General features: G+C 36.9%; 1 protein-coding gene and 1 non-coding gene across 2 annotated transcripts; one reads left to right on the forward strand and one right to left on the reverse strand.

Annotated features, from left to right (window-relative positions):
* Positions 1-1656: 1656 nt before the first annotated feature.
* Positions 1657-2576, reverse strand: LOC140178605 (uncharacterized). Its single transcript, XM_072215805.1, has 3 exons — positions 2514-2576; positions 2262-2334; positions 1657-2036 (listed from the first exon to the last, which is right to left on the reverse strand). The coding sequence occupies exons 1-3, from the start codon at positions 2574-2576 to the stop codon at positions 1657-1659; spliced, it is 516 nt and encodes a 171-aa protein (XP_072071906.1).
* Positions 2577-14802: 12226 nt separating this feature from the next.
* LOC112742656 (uncharacterized) lies at positions 14803-15762 on the forward strand. The gene is made up of 3 exons (XR_011871805.1): positions 14803-15372; positions 15461-15523; positions 15685-15762. It is a non-coding gene; the product is annotated as an uncharacterized protein (transcript).
* Positions 15763-19684: the final 3922 nt, after the last annotated feature.

The following is a 19684-nucleotide window of genomic DNA, read 5'->3' on the forward strand; positions in this document are numbered from 1 at the left end:
CTGCAATGAGATTAATTTCTCAGCAACAGCTTTTGGCATCTTGAACAAGCTCAAATAATACACCGGTAGACTATTTAGGACTGACTTGATCAACACCAATTTCCCTGCTTTGTTTAGTAACCGAGCTTTCCACAGACTGAGTTTCTCCTCCACTTTGTCTATTATAGGCTTCCAAGTCTTCACTAACCTCGGGTTTGCTCCAAGAGAGACTCCAAGGTATTTAACTGGGAGGGTTTCCTGCTTGCACCCCAAAAGGTTACACATACGCTGGACCCACTGCTCTTCACAATTAATTAGAATCAAACTGGATTTATCGAAATTAATACTGAGGCCTGACATCAACTCAAAACATCGCAGTAGTCACTTATAATTCTTAATAGTCTCCTCTTTCGGTGGGCAGAACAGAATAGTATCATCCGCAAACTGGAGGTGAGACAATTCAATACCATCTCTTTCTACCAGCAACGGTGATATACGGTCGTTCCTGATTGCCTCTCCGACCATACGATGCAGCACATCCACAACCAGAACAAATAAGAAGGGAGAAAGTGGGTCACCTTGTCTCAAGCCTCTTTCCATTTTGAAGGGTTTTGTTGGCGAACCATTTATCAGAACAGACATAGATGCAGTGGAGACGCACTCCATTACCCACTCTCTCCATTTATACCCAAACCCCATCTTTTGTAACACAATGTCCACAAAGCTCCATTTGATCCTATCATATGCTTTCTAAAAATCTAACTTGATAATTGCTGCCTTCTTTTTCCTCTGTTTCAGCCAGTTTACTGTTTCACACGCTATAAGTTCCCCATCATGTATCTTCTTTCCCTTGACAAAAGCACTCTGAGTCTCCCCTACTAATCCTGGCATCATCGATCTCATCCTTCTAACTAGTACCTTCGACATAACCTTGTAAACACACCCCACCATACTAATAGGTCTTAAGTCTTTGATCTCCTTCGCATCTACAAACTTGGGTGCCAGCGCCACCCAAGTTATATTGCTGTCTGTCGGTAGTCTGGACGTCTGAAAGAACCCCATCACTGCTGCTGTGAATTCAGACCCAATCTCTCCCCAGCATCTTTTGATGAAATTCATGTTGTACCCATCACACCCTAGCGCCTTAGATGACTCACAATCCCACACAGCCTCTCTGATCTCCGCAGCCGACGGCATCATCTCTAACATCAAAGCATCTTCCTCATCTATCCTACTGACCAGACCATCTCTAAAACCCATCATAGGAGTAGTTTCCTGATGATATAAATCCTTGTAGAACTCTCTGATAGCTATCTTGATTCTCGCTTGGTTCTTGACCGTTCTGCCATTTACTACTAGAGCATCAATCCTATGATTACGCCTTCTTGATGAAGCTATGTTGTGAAAGTACCTTGTATTTCTGTCCATCTCCTTCGCATGCCGTGACCGAGACATCTGTTTCCAATGTACTTCCTTCCTTACATACCATCGCTCACAACAAGTAACCAATGCTCTTCTTCTAGCCTCCATCGTTTCATCATATACTCCATTGCTTACCCTGTCATCAATCCTCTTGATTTCTTCCTCAAACCTTGTAATTTTTTTGTCCATCTCACCAAAATTTTCCTTCTGCCATCTTCCTATTGGAACAGTCAAAGCCTTCAGTTTGTCTGTGAACTAGATCTCCCCCAAAGCTCGCCATTCTTCTTTAACCATGCAGAGGAACCCCTCATGTGTAAACCATGAATGAAGACTGCGGAACGGCCTTGGACTTCCCCTCTGCTTGTTGTCTTCCACTATTATAGGGCAATGATCTGACAAATCCCTCGGCCCACCTCGTACCCGAGTTGCTGGAAACTCATCTAACCACTCTACATTCACCAGAGCTCTATCTATTCGACTACAAGAGCGTCCTCGAAACCATGTAAACTTCTGATTAGTAAGCAGCAAATCCACTAGCTGCATATCTTGTATCCAACTCTTGAAATCTTCCGCTGACCGAGGCAGGCTGGCTGCATCTTTCCTTTCCTCCACATGTACTATTTCATTAAAGTCCCCTAAAAAACAGCAAGGAACCTGACATAGCCCAGCTACATAGCTCAGCTCCTCCCAAACATGATTCTTTTCATCTCTATTATGTGCACCATAGACCAAAATAAAAGCGCAATTGAACCGACTCTTTAACATTACTCCTTCAACACATAACCACCTCTCTCCCTTATAGCAATTATTCAATTTGAATACTAAATCATCCTAAATCAACAACAGGCCACTCGAGGCACCATCAGAACCTACATATTCCCAACCTGAACCATCTTGGCCCCATAATGTTGCAACGTCAAATTTCGTCACTATCTGTCTTTTAGTCTTAATCAGTCTTAACATATTTAAACATTATTTTTTCTTCAAGTCTTTCACTATTCTCAACTTCCCGTCGCCCCGTAATTCCCTAACATTCCAGGCACTAAAATTCATTTAAACTTTTTTGTACACACCTATTTCTTTTGTTTGGGTCTGCAGCGTCTCATTTTTGCCTTCTGCTTCGCCACCTTCCTTTTGCGCGCTATTTCTTCGTTCTGTGCCTGGAGGCTAGCCATAATGTCATCCTCTTCATTGTACAATATTGCACCTGACTCTTTGGCCAATTCCCAGGTCTTTTGTTTTCCAGCAATTATCCCCTCACTTCTGAGCTCTGACTGCTACTATCTGTTGCTTCATGGTCGGTATCCACATGTCCAAGGTCATCCCCGCTACCTCCATCAACTTCATGTCCGACAACCACCCTCCTACCATGGTGAATGAGCCTTTGGTCTACAGACACCCCATTTGATATCGCGCCTCCCTTCCCACAATCCCCATTAGCTTCCACAGTTTCGTCGAATCCCCCACTCTGTTTTCCCGCACCGCCATCTCCTTCGTGTTCGCCCGTAGCTGCTCGTGCCCCTGCCTCGCCTCCAACCTCACTGCCATCATTGTCAACAGTCTCACCTGCACCAGCCCAGACGAGTTCTTTCCCTACGCAGATCCGCCAGCTTCGCGAGCCCCCGAGCCGCCATGTCCTGCTTTCGCTTTCCCCACCCAGTGCGCCGTCCTCTCCCTCCAACGCCACCTCAACACGAGCGCCGCTTTCTCCTCTTGCGCCTAGTGAGATCGCCAATTCGCACCTGCCCATTTCGCTGGCCACCCGACCCGGTTCTTGCCTCCTGAGTCCAGGAACGGTCCTCTTGGGAGCTGAGGCTATTGGGCCCAAGGCTTGCTTCTCCATTTCCAAATCCTTAGTGTACTTGGCCCAACGCTTACTTATCCCTTCTTTTTTTTTGTTTTTCAACATTGGACTCCCTGCCTGGCCCATTAAACCCACAAGTTACAGTTCGATCAGAATCAGCCATATCATTCATAACGTATCTTTCCCCAAAGTTAGGCCGACCATGATTATCGCTAGTAACGGATTGATAAGTTACGATATCACCGCGATTATGATATGAACTCCCATTAATACATTCATTCAAATTTGCCTCAGGAATTACTATTCTGCCCTTATCGTCTTCCTCTACCTGTGCTACCAGCATCAACTGCCCTTCGTCTTGGATTCCGTCAAGCACATCTTCTATCCCTTGCCTCTGCCTTATACCTTTTCGTGAACTCTTATTAGTGTTACCCTGGGTCCCGTAGAAACCTGTCGCTTCCTCACCACTTTTCTCCGTACACTATAGATCACACGCCTCATGTCCCACCTCCTTCACCAGAATATCAAACCCCCCAGTGCCAACCGTGAGATGGATCCTTTCTGTAATCCCCTCCATGACGCATGTATCAATCTGCACACGTCCCACAGTGAAAGAGTTACATAATTCCGTTTCTTTATCACAGCCAACCACTTCACCCCATTGACTTCCTATCGTTTTGAATGTGTTGACTGACTAAGCATGCAGCAGAACCCCAAAACATTCCAACCATACCCTTCGAGTTTCACTATGCTCTGACTCCTCCCACCTCTATACGCTGTGGAATAATTGTAGGAGAATATTCATATTAAAGTTGTATGTCTCCTCAGCATGTTGAATAGTATCAAAAGTTATCACTGCTTTATAAGCTCCCATTTCGTGAACCTGGACGACATTGGGAACGTTCTTCGCAACCAATTCCTTTAACGAAGCAAAATCGATAGGCCTCGTCATGCCTCCTACAAGACTTCTCTGCAGCCAATCCATATTTTCTGTTACCACATCAACTTCTACCATCTTTGTCCAACTATTTCCATGAGGTTCCTTCCCAACCTCCTTCGGCCTAAGGTCTTCTCCCGATGACAAAGTCCTCTGCTGCATCACTTCCTTCCGTGGCGGCCGAGTGTTGCGATGTTGCATGACATCACCTCTATCTCCTTTGGTTATCGTCGCTGTCCTCGACCTTCTTCTATATTTAGCTTCTCCCACGAATACATCCTTGCCTCTCAGTCGCATTCGATTCATATCTGCTATCGCTTTCAAGGCACCTCCTTTTGTTTTGTATCGAAAAAACACAAGCATATAAATAATTCCATGTTTTTGTTTTCAGGATAAGTAAATATCATTGATGCGCCCCGTCCAATTGAACAGATGGAATAACTCTCTCTTCGATATGTCTTCAGGTAGGTTACTCACGAAAATGGAAAAGGATTCATTCTCCAACCGTCTATACTCTTCTCGATTCCAAACCCTAGGATCTGTGCCATGTGTCCTAGTTTTACCCCTCTCTGTGTTTCCTACTCACGCACTCTCAGTTTACGTACTAAAACTTGTTTATTTTATATTTCTTGAATATATTTTTCTGTAGACAAGGTAACAAAAATCTCCAATTATTAATAATCACTAAAGAGTTAATTGTCTTGCAGTCAACACATTCCAATTCATGATCTAACAATTATCATCATAAACAAACCAAAAAAAAAAGTTAAGGTGATAATGTTAATGCTTTTTTTTTAGTTGTTGTTATGATCTACTTTTTAGATTGGGTTTAAAATTGAGATAGACTTAAATGTTTTTTTGGAGACATGTTTTGTAATGAATAAAATATTTATTTTAGTGTTATTAAGTTGATAAAAAATAATTTTAATAAAAATGATTTTTTTATTTTTTAGTATATTTGACAAATTTTTAAAAATAAAAATAAAAGCACTAAAAAAATTAAAAAAATACATTTTTTAAAAAGTTATAATTTATATATATTTTTTAAAAGATCCTTTTTTTAAAAAATATTTTATAATAATTGATAGATAAAAATATTCTTACTAAAATTTAAAAAAAATATTTTATCCTTTTTTTTATTGATGAATACAGTATTTTAAAAATAAAAAATTTTTAAAATATTCAAACCATGCAAATATTTTGAGATAAAATCTTTAATAATTTGATATAAAATATAATCATATATATATGAAGACATAAAAAAAATACTAGTATCAAAATATAAAAAAATAAAAGTCTAAAATAATTCACTAATAAAAATATAACATATTCGTTTAGTTTTTGTGATATATATAAAAGAAGGTTGAAATACTCATTCTCTGCTATTATTTTCTTCTACAACATTCAACAAGTTCAAGACATCAAGTTCTTATTTCTTTTATCCTTTCTTTTTTTCAGTCATGAAACTATAAGTGGTCTTAAAGAGGCTGAAAACCAGAGTGACTAAGTTAGAAAAGCTCTACTTAGGGGTTTCCATATGTTCATGAGAAGATGCGAATGATGGTCTATTGTTGAACCTATTCTGGTTCCTTCTACCTTGATTGTTATTGAAACTTTTTTGAGGCTTCTGTTGATCCTTCCATGAAAGGTTAGTATGATTCCTCAATGAAGAATTGTAGGTATTTTCATAGGGTTCTCCCATGTAATTCACTTCTTCCATGGTGGGTTGATTAGGATCATAAGCTTCTACTTCAGAAGAAGCTTCCTGAGTGCTGCCAGCTGCAGTTTGTATTCCAGTCAAATGCTGAGAGATTATATTGACCTGCTGGATCAATATCTTGTTCTGAGCTAATATGGCATTCAGAGTATCAACCTCAAGAACTCCTTTCTTCTGAGGGATCAGCTGGTTTACAAGATTTCTCTCAGAGGTATACATGAATTAGTTGTTTGCAATTATCTCAATGAGTTCTCTTACTTCTGCAGGCATTTTCTTCAAGTGGAGTGATCCACCTGCAGAGCTGTCCAATGATATTTTGGACATCTCAGACAGACCATCATAGAACACACCTATGATAGACCATTCTGAGAGCATGTCAGGAGGACATCTTCTGATCAGTTGCTTGTATCTTTTCCCAGCTTCATAGAGGGATTCACCTTCTCTCTCTGAAGGTTTAAACTTCCACTCTAATTTTGCTCATCCTTTGAGGGAAAAATAATTTAGCCAAGAAAGTATTAACCAGTTTTTCCCAAGAGTCTAGGCTCTCTTTTGGTTGAGAATCCAACCATATCTTAGCTTTGCCTCTTACAGCAAAGGGAAAGAGCATAAGTTTGTAGACCTCAGGATTTACTCCATTGGTCTTAACAGTATCACAGATATGCAAGAATTCAGCTAAGAACTGATGTGGATCTTCCAGTGAAAGTTCATGGAACTTGCAATTCTGTTGCAGAAGAGAGACTAACTGAGGCTTAAACTCAAAGTTGTTAACTCCAATGGTAGACACAGAGATACTTCTACCATAAAAGTCAGGGGTAGGCATGGTGAAGTCACCAAGAACCTTTCTTGCCTCTCCTTCAGGTTCGATCATGTCTTCAAATTCTTGTTCAAAATTTTCTAAAAGGTTTCTTCCAGAGTGTTGTGCTTTAATTTGTTGTAAGCTCCTCCTTAAAGTCCTTTCAGGATTAGGATCAAGATTAAAGAGAGATTTTTTATCCCTATTCCTAGTCATAAACAAGAAAAGAAGAGAGAAAGGAAGCTTCTATGCTTGATTTGGGTCTAAAGAGCTCCCAGTGAGATGTGAAGAAAGAAGAAGAAGATAGAAAAGTGAACATGGAAGAAGAGAGAGAAGAAGAATTCGAATAAATAGAAGTAGAGAGGAGAAGAATTAGAAATAAGAAAGATAAACAAGAATTAAAATATTTTGTTTTTGTTTTATTTATTTATTAATTTTAAAAATTAAGGTTAATTAATTAAAAAGAATTGAAAATTAGTTAATGAATTTCAAAAAAGAAAAGAGAGAAATAGAAGAAGAGATTTTGAAAATTAGGATAGAGACGAATTAGTTAAGAAGTTTTGAAAAAAAAAGAGAGAAGATAAATAATTAATTAGAAAATATTTGAAAACAAGATAAAATATAAGATTAGAAAAGAATTGAATTTAAAATTTGAATTTAAAAAAAAAGATAAGAAAAGATAAGATAAGAAACTAAAAAGATTTGAAAAATATCTGATTTTAAAATGAAGATTAGATAAGATAGGATAAGAATTTGAAAAGATTTGAAAAAGGATTGAAAAAGATAAGATTTGAAATTTGATTTTTGAAAAAATTTATTTTTTAAATTTGAATTTTGAAAATTGAATTTTAAAATTTGATAAGATGAGATTTTGAAATAAGATTAGATGAGATTTTGAAAAAGATAAGATTTTTGAAAAGATTTGATTTTGAAAATTAAAAGCTAAGTTAAGATAAAAATTTAAAAATTAAAATATGAATTTAAGATATAATTTTCGAAAATTCAATTAAAATAAAGATAGAAAAGATATTTTTTTATTTTTGAATTTAATGAGAAAAGAGAAAAACAACAAAAAGACACCAAACTTAAAATTTTTAGATATAAAACACCTAATATGTGAAAATCAAGAAGAAAAATACAAAGAGACACCAATTTTAAAAATTTTAAGATCAAAATAAAAAGAAAGACAAGAACACTTTGAAGATTAAGAAGAACACCAAGAACAAAACTCAACAATTTCAAGAACACAAAAACATGCAAAAGACATCAAACTTAAAATTTTTGAAAATCAAACACAAAATTTTTCGAAAAGTTAAAGAAAAGACAAAAGAAGACACCAAACTTAAGGATTCACACAAGATTTAACAAAAGAAACTATTTTTGAAAATTTTTAGAAAGAAAGACTCCAAGAATTCGAAAATCTCAACAAGAACAAAAACAAAAGACTCAAACCAAGAGCAACGATTAAACAAAGAAAAGAAATTTTTTTTGAAAAAGTTTTGGTTTTTTTTCGAAAATAAAGAAGAAGAAAATAAAATATAAAATACTCAAACAAAATTAAAAACAATACCTGATCTAGGGAACAAGATAATCCTTCAGTTGTCCAAACTCGAACAATCCACGACAACGGCATCAAAAACTTGGTGCACGAATCCCCATGCTTCGTACAGCTAAACCAGCAAGTGCACTGGGTCGTCCAAGTAATACCTGAGCGAGTCAGGTCGATCCCACGAGGATTGTGATTTGAAGCAAGTTATGGTTATCTTGCAGGTCTTAGTCAAGCGGATAAAAGAGTTGTTGGTTTGAATTTAGTTAAAACCGTAAAAGGAATAAAAGTGTATAAAATACTTTGTGAATTTGAATGGAATCAGTAATAGGAAGATGGTTAAGGCTTGGAGATGCTTTGCCCTTTTGGATTAACTCTGGTATTATTGTCTTCTTCAATTGTGGATGATTTCTTTCATGGCAGGCTGTATGTGATCAACACCATATGGCCGCGGTCATTAATCTCCTCTGCTTCAGATCAGACGCCGTATGGTCGCGGTCATCCAATCTGAACGGGGGTGAAGCTCTAGCAGTCTATTCCCTTGGTGATCCTACTCAAAACACCACAGACAAGGTCGAATCTTCCAGATCAGAGAATGCTACGCCTTTGGGTTCTAGCCTCTACCACAGAGACCCTAATCTCCTCATACCTCGGCTGAATTGGTGTCTCGAGAAGTCCCCAACGAAGTTGTGGATTAGCCGTCTAAGAGATGTATAATCAAGCTAGCGGTTCGATGCTTTCCAATCACTTATTCACACGAACCAAGAAGACACGAGTGGTTGTCAGGCACGCGATCTTAGTATGAAGAACGGAGATAATTGTCACGGGTCATCCCATTCATCATGTTGAAGAACGAATATACATCTTAGAATTGAATCAAACACGTATTGAAGAGAAACAATAATACTTTTATTAATTCATAGAACTCAGCAGGGCTCCTCCCCTCAACCTAGGAGGCTTAGAAACTCATACTGATAGAAAACACAAGCATGGAATTCAAAAATATGGTAAAAGAGGTCTCTATGATTATGTAAAATACTCCTTAATACTAAACTAGAGACTAAGAATTACATAGAAGGGTAAAACAGTCTTTTTAGTGTTAAAATCCACTTTTGGGGCCCACTTGGAGAGTGTTTGGGTTGAGCTTTGATGAGATCCACGTGCTATGAGGCCTCTAGGGCGTTGAACACTGGCTAGGGGGTCCTCTTTGGGCGTTTGAACGCTGGTCTCTTCTCCTTGGGCGCTGGATGCCTAAAAGGGGGCAGGAGACTGGCGTTGGACGCCAGTTTTGGGCCTTCTAATATGAAGCAAAGTATAGACTATTATACATTGCTGGAAAGCTCTGAAAGTCACTTTCAATAGCTGTTGAGAATGCTCCATTTGGACTTCTATAGCTCCAGAAAAACTCTTCCGAGTGCAAGTATGTCAGATCCGGACAGCATCTGCAGTGTTTTCTCTATCTCTGAATTAGATTTTTGTTCTAACTCCTCAATTTCAGCCAGAAAATACTTGAAATTGCATAAAAATACACAAACTCATAGTAGAATTAAAAAATGTGAAATTTGCACTAAAACCTATGAAAACTTAATAAAAATTAAACAAAACATACTAAAAACTATATGAAAATGATGCCAAAAAGCGTATAAAATATCCGCTCATCAACATGGACGAAGAAGTTATGAAGAATTTATTTGTAGTCTTGTTATACGATATTTTGTACTGTTTTAGATGTTATATTTTTTCCTCGCCTTTATCTTTACCAATTTTGTAAGGGATAGGAATTTTGTGATAAGTAATGCTTGTAAGATAATGATATGGATATATTTTCTTTGTAAGTATTGTATCTGGTCTGTATGTATGTCTGTATGTATATAATATATATATATATATATTATATGTTTCTTTCGTAGGATTACACATTTTAAGTTTCAAACAGGCTCCTATTTTAATATTAAATATGTTTAGAGTCGTCGTAATATCCAAGCTATCAGAATGGCACAGCCAGAAGTATTACATTCTAATAGTGAGGGTGTTACACCTCTGAATTAAGAAAAAACTCTGTTGAATTTTTGTTAAAATTATTTAAAGACAGTTGTTGAATTTTGTATATGTTGTTAAATTTGTTTGGTTTGTAAGAATTGAAAATTATGTTTGTTAGAGATGTCTAATTATAAGCGAAACTCTGCCAAAATTTTTTAAAAAAATTAATAAATGATGTTCTAATTATGTTTTCACTTTTGTTTTAGGTACCCATGACGACAGGTAGAAGTGCCGAGAGTCAGGCTTGTGGTCGAGATAAAGGGAGGGTAACTTCCAGATATTAAGAGTTCCCCCTATTGGGAGAATGATGAGAGATTCAAGCATTGTTGAGCTACAAACAGCGCCAACAGGGCCTTGGCGAGGGCATCCAAGTATACTCGCGATTGAGCGACTTTTATGAAGACCATGCTCAAGATGGTATATAACTTGTTCTAATATATTAAGTTTAATTTATCTTTGTGTTTTTTTCTTTCAACCTTTACTTGATTTAACCTCTTTGTTTAATATGTGCAGTGTAAGTCTTGGATCATGGGGTGACGACAGTGGAGATCTTCAAGTATACTCACATGTTAAAGGAGAACAAAGAGAAATTTGCTGATCAGCGGTCTGCGAATAATTATATGAGTAATCGTCTTAATTTTTTTCATGGCATATAATCATTTTCAATTAATGTTCAGACAAGATGGCAATAGCAGATGGCAGTTTACTATGATCATATGCGCATTGGTGGTAGCACCGTTGATGGAGGGGGCTTCTTGTCCTCTGCATAGGCACCAACACCACCACATAGACTGCCGATACAATAAGATCAGGGGACAACGACAATGATTATTAAGACCCATAGTGATTAGGGTTTTGTTTAGATTTGATTTATTTGACATTATTATAGTTTATTTGTTTGACTTTTCTTATGTTACATTTGTTACTTTAGATTATAGTTAACTATTTTGATTAAAAGTGATACTTAATTTTTATTAATTTGGATTTGAATATTAATTCCTCACATATTGATGATGATATATTATGTTATAATAGGTATTTAATATAGCCTTTCTAAAAATAAAATGGATTCACCATCAAGTAAATCTACTAGTATGAATTATTTTATTTTTGAATAATATTTTTAAATTATATATTATTGTGAATTTACCGTGGAATAAATCTAACGATAATAAAACTCGCAAAAATTAATTTAATGGCGTCGACGTTACTATTGAAAAATTTTCAACAGTACCAACTCTTGAAAATTTGCTAATTAAGAATTAAATGGCATGGCTAAATCTGCTGGTAATTAGCATGGACTAAAAAATTCTACGATAATTTGTTATCGGCGAATTTTTTACTATCTGAAATTCTCTACCGCTAAATCCAACAGTAATAAATTTACCGGAAAATTTTTTCATAAATCTGATGATTTTCGAAAAATTTCTTATAGTATCCTTGAATTGGATGACAAAGACTAATAGATGAAAACAGTAATGCATCTAAAAAAGTTTTAGTAGACAGAAGTATAAAAAAAAATTCATAATGTGGGATTAACTTAAGAATAATGTGATATGTACCATTTTACACTACAACATTTTTTAGCTATTGCAACATATCCTGCAAATAACACTCAAAAAGTGTTATCTAAACTAACTAAAGACAACATTTAATATTTGTTACATAAAAATAAAGCTGTTGCAACTCTTTTTTAACAACACACTATAAATGTTCCTTTTTGATCGATTAAAGTACAAGTAAAAAGTGTTGCTTTTGTAAATTAAACAAGCAACATTTGTGATATTTATATATTACACTTTATAAGTGTTGTTCTTAAATTTTTAATAAGCTTCTCATTATAAATGTTGCCAAAACTAAATTAAATTTTTTCTTCTAAAATTTTGACCATTTCTCCAAATATTTTAACAAAAAAGTACTTTTTTCTTCTTTTAAATTAACACAAAATACATCTTTATAGTTTATATATTATTTACTAATTCAAATCCTTAGAGTTCAACACAAAATTCCAAGCCCTATTTTCAATTAGAAACCCTAACCCCAACCATTTCAAAATTTTATTGATGCGCGATTTACCCTTGTTTGTTCGATTTCCTCATCGTTGCTTGTGAAGTTGTGTTCCTCTCTGCTCGTGTCACCGTTGCGTTTGTCACTGTTCGCGCGCTATCGTACTCGTCGCTACTCGCATCGGCGCATCGCCATCGTACTCGTTTGCTAATCGCATCGTCGTCGTGTTCGTCGCTGCTCAGCATTTCCTCATCGTTGCTTCTGAAGTTGTGTTACTCACTGCTCGCGTTGCCGTCGTACTCGTCTCTGCTCGCGTGCCGTCGTGCTTGTTGCTGCTCGTGCGCCTTCGTACTCGTCGCTCTGCATTTTGAGCTTCTGAATTTTGCTCTGCTCGATTCCAATTTGCTCGCCTTCTTCTACTTGCAACGTTTTTCTTGGCCCCTGGCTGGGTGCTGATATGCTCTGCTCCCCCGTGGTGCTCGTACTCTTTCCATCACAGATAGGCTCCTTGCTTTACTCAGCTTTGTTATGGCTGAAGTTGATGAGAAATTCTGGTAATGATAATTTTTCTTCATTGATGAGAAATTACTGTTTAATTAATTATGATCCTATTAAATCACTGCAATGTTTTATTGTTATTGTGTATTTGCTGGCTTGTGCTTTAATCACTAAATGATGTCAATTTTAGGACTTGGAATTTAATTATTGTTGGTGAAATCTCAATTTAGGGAACTTAACATTAGATTCATAGTTGTTGTAGGTGTTGGAGTTGGCTGAAAATGCTTCCGGTTCAGTCAATTTGCTGCCAGGTTTTTCACAATGCTTCCAATTATCTTCACTTTCTTTTTCTCTGCTTAACTGAACTTACTTCTTCAGGGAGGAGGAAGAGGTTGATAGATTCAGCAAAGTTCAAGAGAGTTTCTTGACTAGTTCTTCAACTCTCCGTATACTTGAATTCATGTTAGTGGTCAAAACTGTTATACTTAGAACTTTCATGAAAATAAAGCAATTAGTGATGTGTTGTGTGAAGTAGAAATTCTTTTTCTCTCCATTTTTAACATTGATAAATTCCTATCTATAAACTCTACTTCTCCATGCTCGGTGTTTCAGTTTATCGATGTTTTCTCCATGCTCATTGCATCGTAGGCATTCATTCAATGCCTTTCTTTATGATATATCTTATCAAACTTCATAATTAAATTAATTGATTAATTAATTAATTATTGCTTTTTCACTTCTCAATGTTCAGGAATTATGAGAAAATCAACCCTCGAATGTGCAGGAATTCTACAACATCACTAAAGATACATACACAAAATCACAGGTAAATTTTAAAAAATAAGTTTTCTTTCACTAAGATTTTTTCTCTTTCTACTAATTGTCTTTTTGTTTCCTATATCTTAATTGTCAATCTGTTCATCTTAGATCTTTAGTCTTGGCAAAAATCAGTAGATAAAACTAAATTTTTTTGTGTTTTTACTTTCTTTTTTCTATCTCGTCATTGTAAAGTTTTCAAGAGACAATAATTTGTTATATGTATAGGCAGGTAATTTTTTTTTCCTTTCAAGAGACAATAATTTGTTACAAGGGTATGTGAATTTCTTAACTGTTAGATAATAATATTTTAATTAATTGAGTTATTTTATAATTCATATGGTGATGTGTTATAATATATATATATATATATATATATATATATATATATATATATATATATATATATATATATATATATATATATATATATTGTTTAGTTACAAATCTGAAATATTGGAGATTCACGCTGTTGCTCCAATTATGCATGTTCTCTTTGTGCCTGGGAACCCAGGTATGGCTTCCATTGTTTGTTTGCTTATGTTTTCCCTTTTTTTTTCTTTTTTAAAAAAATTATTCATCTAACTTTTTGGTTTGTTGTGTTACTGCATGTGTTATTTTATTCTACAAAGACTTTGGGAATGTTTCTATATGACCAGCTTGAGGGAAATGCCTCTATCACAAAAGATAGATTTCTAAAACCTTGATGATTTGAATCGATCCTGGGTATATTTTTGTGAAGTTATGCTGACAGTTTATTCAAAAGATAGACTTCTAAAACCTTGATGATTAGAAGGTTTCTTGTGTTATATATTTTAGTTTGACTATTGATGGTTCTTAAATGTGAGTTCCATTTTGTGATCTTTTATATTGAGAAATTTATTGGCTTAAAAGTTTGGTGTAAACTTTTGCTAGGTCAAGAGAAGACGGTTTGATTTTATAGTCTTGTCATTATCTAGTTTAATTTTAAACTAGAATAAATGAGTAAAAAAGCGTGCCTTTTCAATATTAAGTTTTGCATATTCTGTTATTAGAAGTGCTAGCAGTTGTTTATTGTATCTTAACTTTTTTTGAAATAGCTTCCAATGGGTAAAGATCTAAAGGCAACAGGACTAAAAAAGTCAAGGTATTGCCTGTGCATTACTATACATGGATAATGATCTTGTAGTTAATTTTCAAGTTGAGCTTCTCTTCTTGATTTCTTCAGGCTCATAAGAGACTATCCACGCCAGCAACTGTAACGAGTGATGCCACTGCAGAGAAAAGTGAAACTCTAGCTGCTGCAGTGGATGCAACAACTCAGAGGGACAATCTTGAACTTGTAGCTGAAAATGATCGGCGTACCCCCATATCTGCAGACCAACCAAACAAGGAGCAACCTGTGGATTCAACGTCTCCCTTGTCCGGCACTTCATTATCATAAAAGCCAACTGATGATGTTGGTAAACATGCCACAGATGATGTGAAAGTTTTAGCAGCTAAAACTGTTTCTGAAGTTGCCACTGTATCTACAAATGGTGAACCTGTCAAAGAGAATGCTTATGAGGAGGATCCTCCCCAAACTTCCAAAGGAATTGAAGCCCCAAGTGATGAACTCACTATTGTTGGCCAAACTAACAAGCCTAGGGATCTGGATGTGAATCAAAATGTGAATCAAGAGAGATCAGAATCTGTGGGTGCTGATATTGTTCCTAATAATGATGATGGACCTAAAGATGGTGATGTAAAGAATGAATCAGTTCCGAATAGAAAGAATGATCAGTAGCATAAAACCGTGATCTCCCCACAGAAAGTACAAGATCAACTTGAAGAGGTAACACTGATTTTGGAGAAATTAATTTATCAATCATTATTTCATAAAACATCACATCTTTTCTTCTAATTTTTTAGTCGGTTCATAGGCTCAAGGGTTGCTTAAAACAACAAAATCAACTGGTGGGTCCAAAGAGGCAAGGTTAGCTTGGGTAAGAATGTTGTTTGAACCAATATTTGTGTTGGCTTAGCCTCAGATATGGGACAATCTTGATCAGATAAAGATTCTGTAGAGTATTTGTGGAATGTTGAATTATGTTTCTTTGTAATTGCTATTATAGATGCCTGATTTATATTTTTTCACGATGCTTAGGTCTGTGCTGGATTATCAACTCGCCTTCAAGAATACAAATCTGAAAATGCACAACTAGAGGAACTTCTCACTGTAGAGGTGAAATACAATTACTATGTCCTGGTTTTAGAGACTGGAATGTCTCATTATATGCTGGCAATGAAACACTTGAGTTGTTGCATTACTAAAATAATTCCATATTTACAGAGAGAGCTGAGTAAATCATATGAAGCTAACATAAAACAGCTACAGAAGGATTTGTCTGAAAGTAAAAGGGAAGTAACAAGAGTTGAATCAAATATGGTTGAGGCCTTGGCAGCCAAAAATGCTGAAATTGAGGCACTTCTAAGTTCCATGGATGCACTTAAGAGGCAGGCTGCACAATCTGAAGGAAATCTAGCTTTCATTTAGGTTCTTCTTTGTTAATTTATTTGAATAAGCTTTCATGCAGTATTTTATGTCCATACATGCTACTACTTTGGAGTTCAAAAGGAATCAAGAGATGCCAAAGCCTCCCTCATAGAAAACCTGGTGTCAGCCTTGTAACTTACTTTTTTGTTTTTTTCAGAACTTTATTCTCTAATATTTGCTTTGGCCTTGTGGAAGCTTTATCCTTCTCTGATTAACTCATTGGATTGCTTGAATGCGGCTACCTTCTGCATATTGCCTTAATGGTCTTGCAGTTTGAATAATACTTTTCTCCATGTTGGTTTATTAATTTTAATATCTGGCTTGCACCGTTTCCTTGGCCTACCAAGAATTTATTGTTTATGAATGATGTTGGTTGTTGGAAATGCATGTTTATCTATCCAATTCATAAGAAAACTGCAATTAATTGAAATATATTATCCCACTGACCACAATATAGCTATAAGCTGCATTTATCCATTCCGGAATCCGAAGTGTGTCTTTCTGCCCTGTCTTAAATTTTACTAAATTAGATGATATCTGGAGTCTTTTTCTCAATAAATTAAGAAAACCTTTGGCTATTTTGGATTAAGTAACATGACAATATTCTTGATTCTGTTGTTTTCTTCATTAGTTTCCTTCTATATATTTAGGACTTCTCGTTTCACTATGGCTTGTACGTTCATCGCAATGCTTGGATAACTGTTTATATCTTATTAGGTAAATGATGAGCGGATAATTTATACGCTTTTTGGCATTATTTTTAGTATGTTTTTAGTAGAATCTAGTTACTTTTAGGGATGTTTTCATTAGTTTTTATGTTAAATTCAAATTTCTGGACTTTACTATGAGTTTGTGTGTTTTTTTGTGATTTCAAGTATTTTCTGGCTGAAATTGAGGGACTTGAGCAAAAATCAGATTCAGAGGTTGAAGAAGGACTGCTCATGCTGTTGGATTCTGACCTCCCTGCACTCAAAATGGATTTTCTGGAGCTACAGAACTCAAAATGGCGCGCTTCCAATTGCGTTGGAAAGTAGACATCCAGGGCTTTCTAGCAATGTATAATAGTCTATACTTTGCCTAAGTTTAGACAAACTGGCGTTCAACGCCAGCTCTCTACCCAATTCTGGCGTCCAGCGCCAGAAACAAGTTGCAAAGTGGAGTTCAACGCCCAAACTGGCACAAAAGCTGGCGTTCAACTCCAAGAATGACCTCTCCACGTGTAGACTTCAAGCTCAGCCCAAGCACACACCAAGTGGGCCCCGGAAGTGGATTTATGCATCAATTACTTACTTCTGTAAACCCTAGTAGTTAGTTTATTATAAATAGGACCTTTTACTATTGTATTAGACATCTTTGGATTATCTTTTGATCTATTGATCACGTTTGGGGGCTGGCCATTCGGCCATGCCTGGACCTTCATTACTTATGTATTTTCAACGGTAGAGTTTCTGCACTTCATAGATTAAGGTGCGGAGCTCTGCTGTTCCTCAAAGATTAATGCAAAGTACTACTGTTTTCTATTCAATTCATCTTATTTCGCTTCTAAGATATTCATTTGCACTTCAACCTGAATGTGATGAATGTGACAATCATCATCATTCCCTATGAACGCGTGCCTGACAACCACTTCCGTTCTACATTAGATTGAATGAGTATCTCTTAGATCTCTTAATCAGAATCTTCGTGGTATAAGCTAGATTGATGGCGGCATTCATGAGAGTCCGGAAAGTCTAAACCTTGTCCGTGGTATTCCGAGTAGGACTCTGGGATTGAATGACTGTGACGAACTCCAAACTCGCGAGTGCTGGGCGAAGTGACAGACGCAAAAGGATAGTAAATTCTATTCCAGTATGATCGAGAACCTCCAAGATGATTAGCCATGCAGTGACAGCGCATCGGACCATTTTCACAGAGAGGAATAGGATGCAACCAACGACAAGGGTGATGCCTCCAGACGATTAGCCGTGCTGTGATAGAGCATTTGGACCATTTTCCCGAGAGGATTGAAAGTAGCCATTGGCACCGGTGACATCCTTACATAAAGTCAGCTATAGAAAGGAGTAAGACGGATTGGATGAAGACAGCAGGAAAGCAGAGGTTCAGAGGAATGAATGCATCTCCATACGCTTATCTGAAATTCTCACCAATGATTTACATAAGTATTTCTATCCTTATTTTAGTATTAATTTCGAAAACTCCATAACTATTTTATATCTGCCTGTCTGGCGTTCACCGCCAGAACAGAGCATGGTTTTGGTGCTAAACGCCCAAAATGGGCAGTATCTGGGCGCTGAACGCCCAAAATGGGCAGCATCTGGGTGCTGAACGCCAGAATTGCACCCTGGAGAAGAGCTGGCGCTGAACGCCCAGAACAAGCATGGTTCTGGCGTTCAACACCAGAAATGGGCAACAAATGGGTGTTGAACGCCCAAAATGGGCACCAACCTGGCGCTGAACGCCCAGAGTTGTGTGCAAGGGCATTTTACATGCCTAATTTGGTGCAAGGTTGTAAATCCTTGAACACCTCAGGATCTGTGGACCCCACAGGATCATCTCAGGATCTGTGGACCCCACAGGATCCCCACCTACCTCCACTCACTCTCTTTTCTCTTCTCAATCATCCTCTATTCCCAATAAACACTCTTCCCCAAAACCCTTCACCTATCACCTCCATTTCTCTTCCCTATTAACCCTTCACCACTCACATCCACCCACTCTTCCCCATAAACCTACCCAATAAACTCCACCTACCTTCAAAATTCAAATCAATTTCCCACCTAAACCCACCCATATGGCCGAACCTTAACCCCCCACTCCCTTCCCTATATAAAGCCTTCCATTCTTCCTCATTTTCACACAACACAACCCCCTCTTCTCCATCTTTTCTTCTTCTTCTTCATCTAATTCTTTATTTTCTTGCTCGAGGGCGAGCAATATTCTAAGTTTGGTGTGGTAAAAGCATAAGCTTTTTGTTTTTCCATTACCATTGATGGCACCTAAGACCGGAGAATCCTCTAGAAAAGGGAAAGGGAAGACAAAAACTTCCACCTCCGAGTCATAGGAGATGGAAAGATTCATCTCCAAAGCTCATCAAGACCACTTCTATGATGTTGTGGCCAAGAAGAAGGTGATCCCCGAGGTCCCTTTCAAACTCAAAAGAAATGAGTATCCGGAGATCCGACATGAAATTTAAAGAAGAGGTTAGGAAGTTCTAACAAATCCCATCCAACAAGTCGGCATCCAAATGGTTCAAGAGTTCTATGCCAATGCATGGATCACCAAGAACCATGATCAAAGTAAGAACCTGGATCCAAAGAACTATGTTACAATGGTTCGGGGGAAATACTTGGATTTTAGTCCGGAAAATGTGAGGTTGGCGTTTAACTTGCCTATGATGCAACGAGATGAACGCCCCTACACTAGAAGGGTCAACTTTAATCAAAGGTTGGACCAAGTCTTCATGGACATATGTGTGGAAGGAGCTCAATGGAAGATTGACTCCAAAGGCAAGCCGGTTCAACTAAGAAGATTGGACCTCAAGCCTGTGGCTAGAGGATGGTTGGAGTTCATCCAACGCTCCATCATCCCCACTAGCAACCGATCTGAAGTT

Source organism: Arachis hypogaea, chromosome 14 (genome assembly GCF_003086295.3).
Source record: "Arachis hypogaea cultivar Tifrunner chromosome 14, arahy.Tifrunner.gnm2.J5K5, whole genome shotgun sequence".
In the NCBI taxonomy this organism is placed as follows: domain Eukaryota; kingdom Viridiplantae; phylum Streptophyta; class Magnoliopsida; order Fabales; family Fabaceae; genus Arachis; species Arachis hypogaea.

What these genes read in the sequence shown, in the direction of transcription:
- LOC140178605 (XM_072215805.1), bottom strand. Translation starts at nt 2,576, where the DNA reads ATGGCTAGCCTCCAGGCACAGAACGAAGAAATAGCGCGCAAAAGGAAG. An exon ending in GGAAGGTGGCGAAGCAGAAG is followed by an intron (nt 2,335 to 2,513) that starts GCAAAAATGAGA and finishes ACTAAAAGACAG; the next exon opens with ATAGTGACGAAATTTGACGT. An exon ending in GGAATATGTAGGTTCTGATG is followed by an intron (nt 2,037 to 2,261) that starts GTGCCTCGAGTG and finishes GCTGTTTTTTAG; the next exon opens with GGGACTTTAATGAAATAGTA.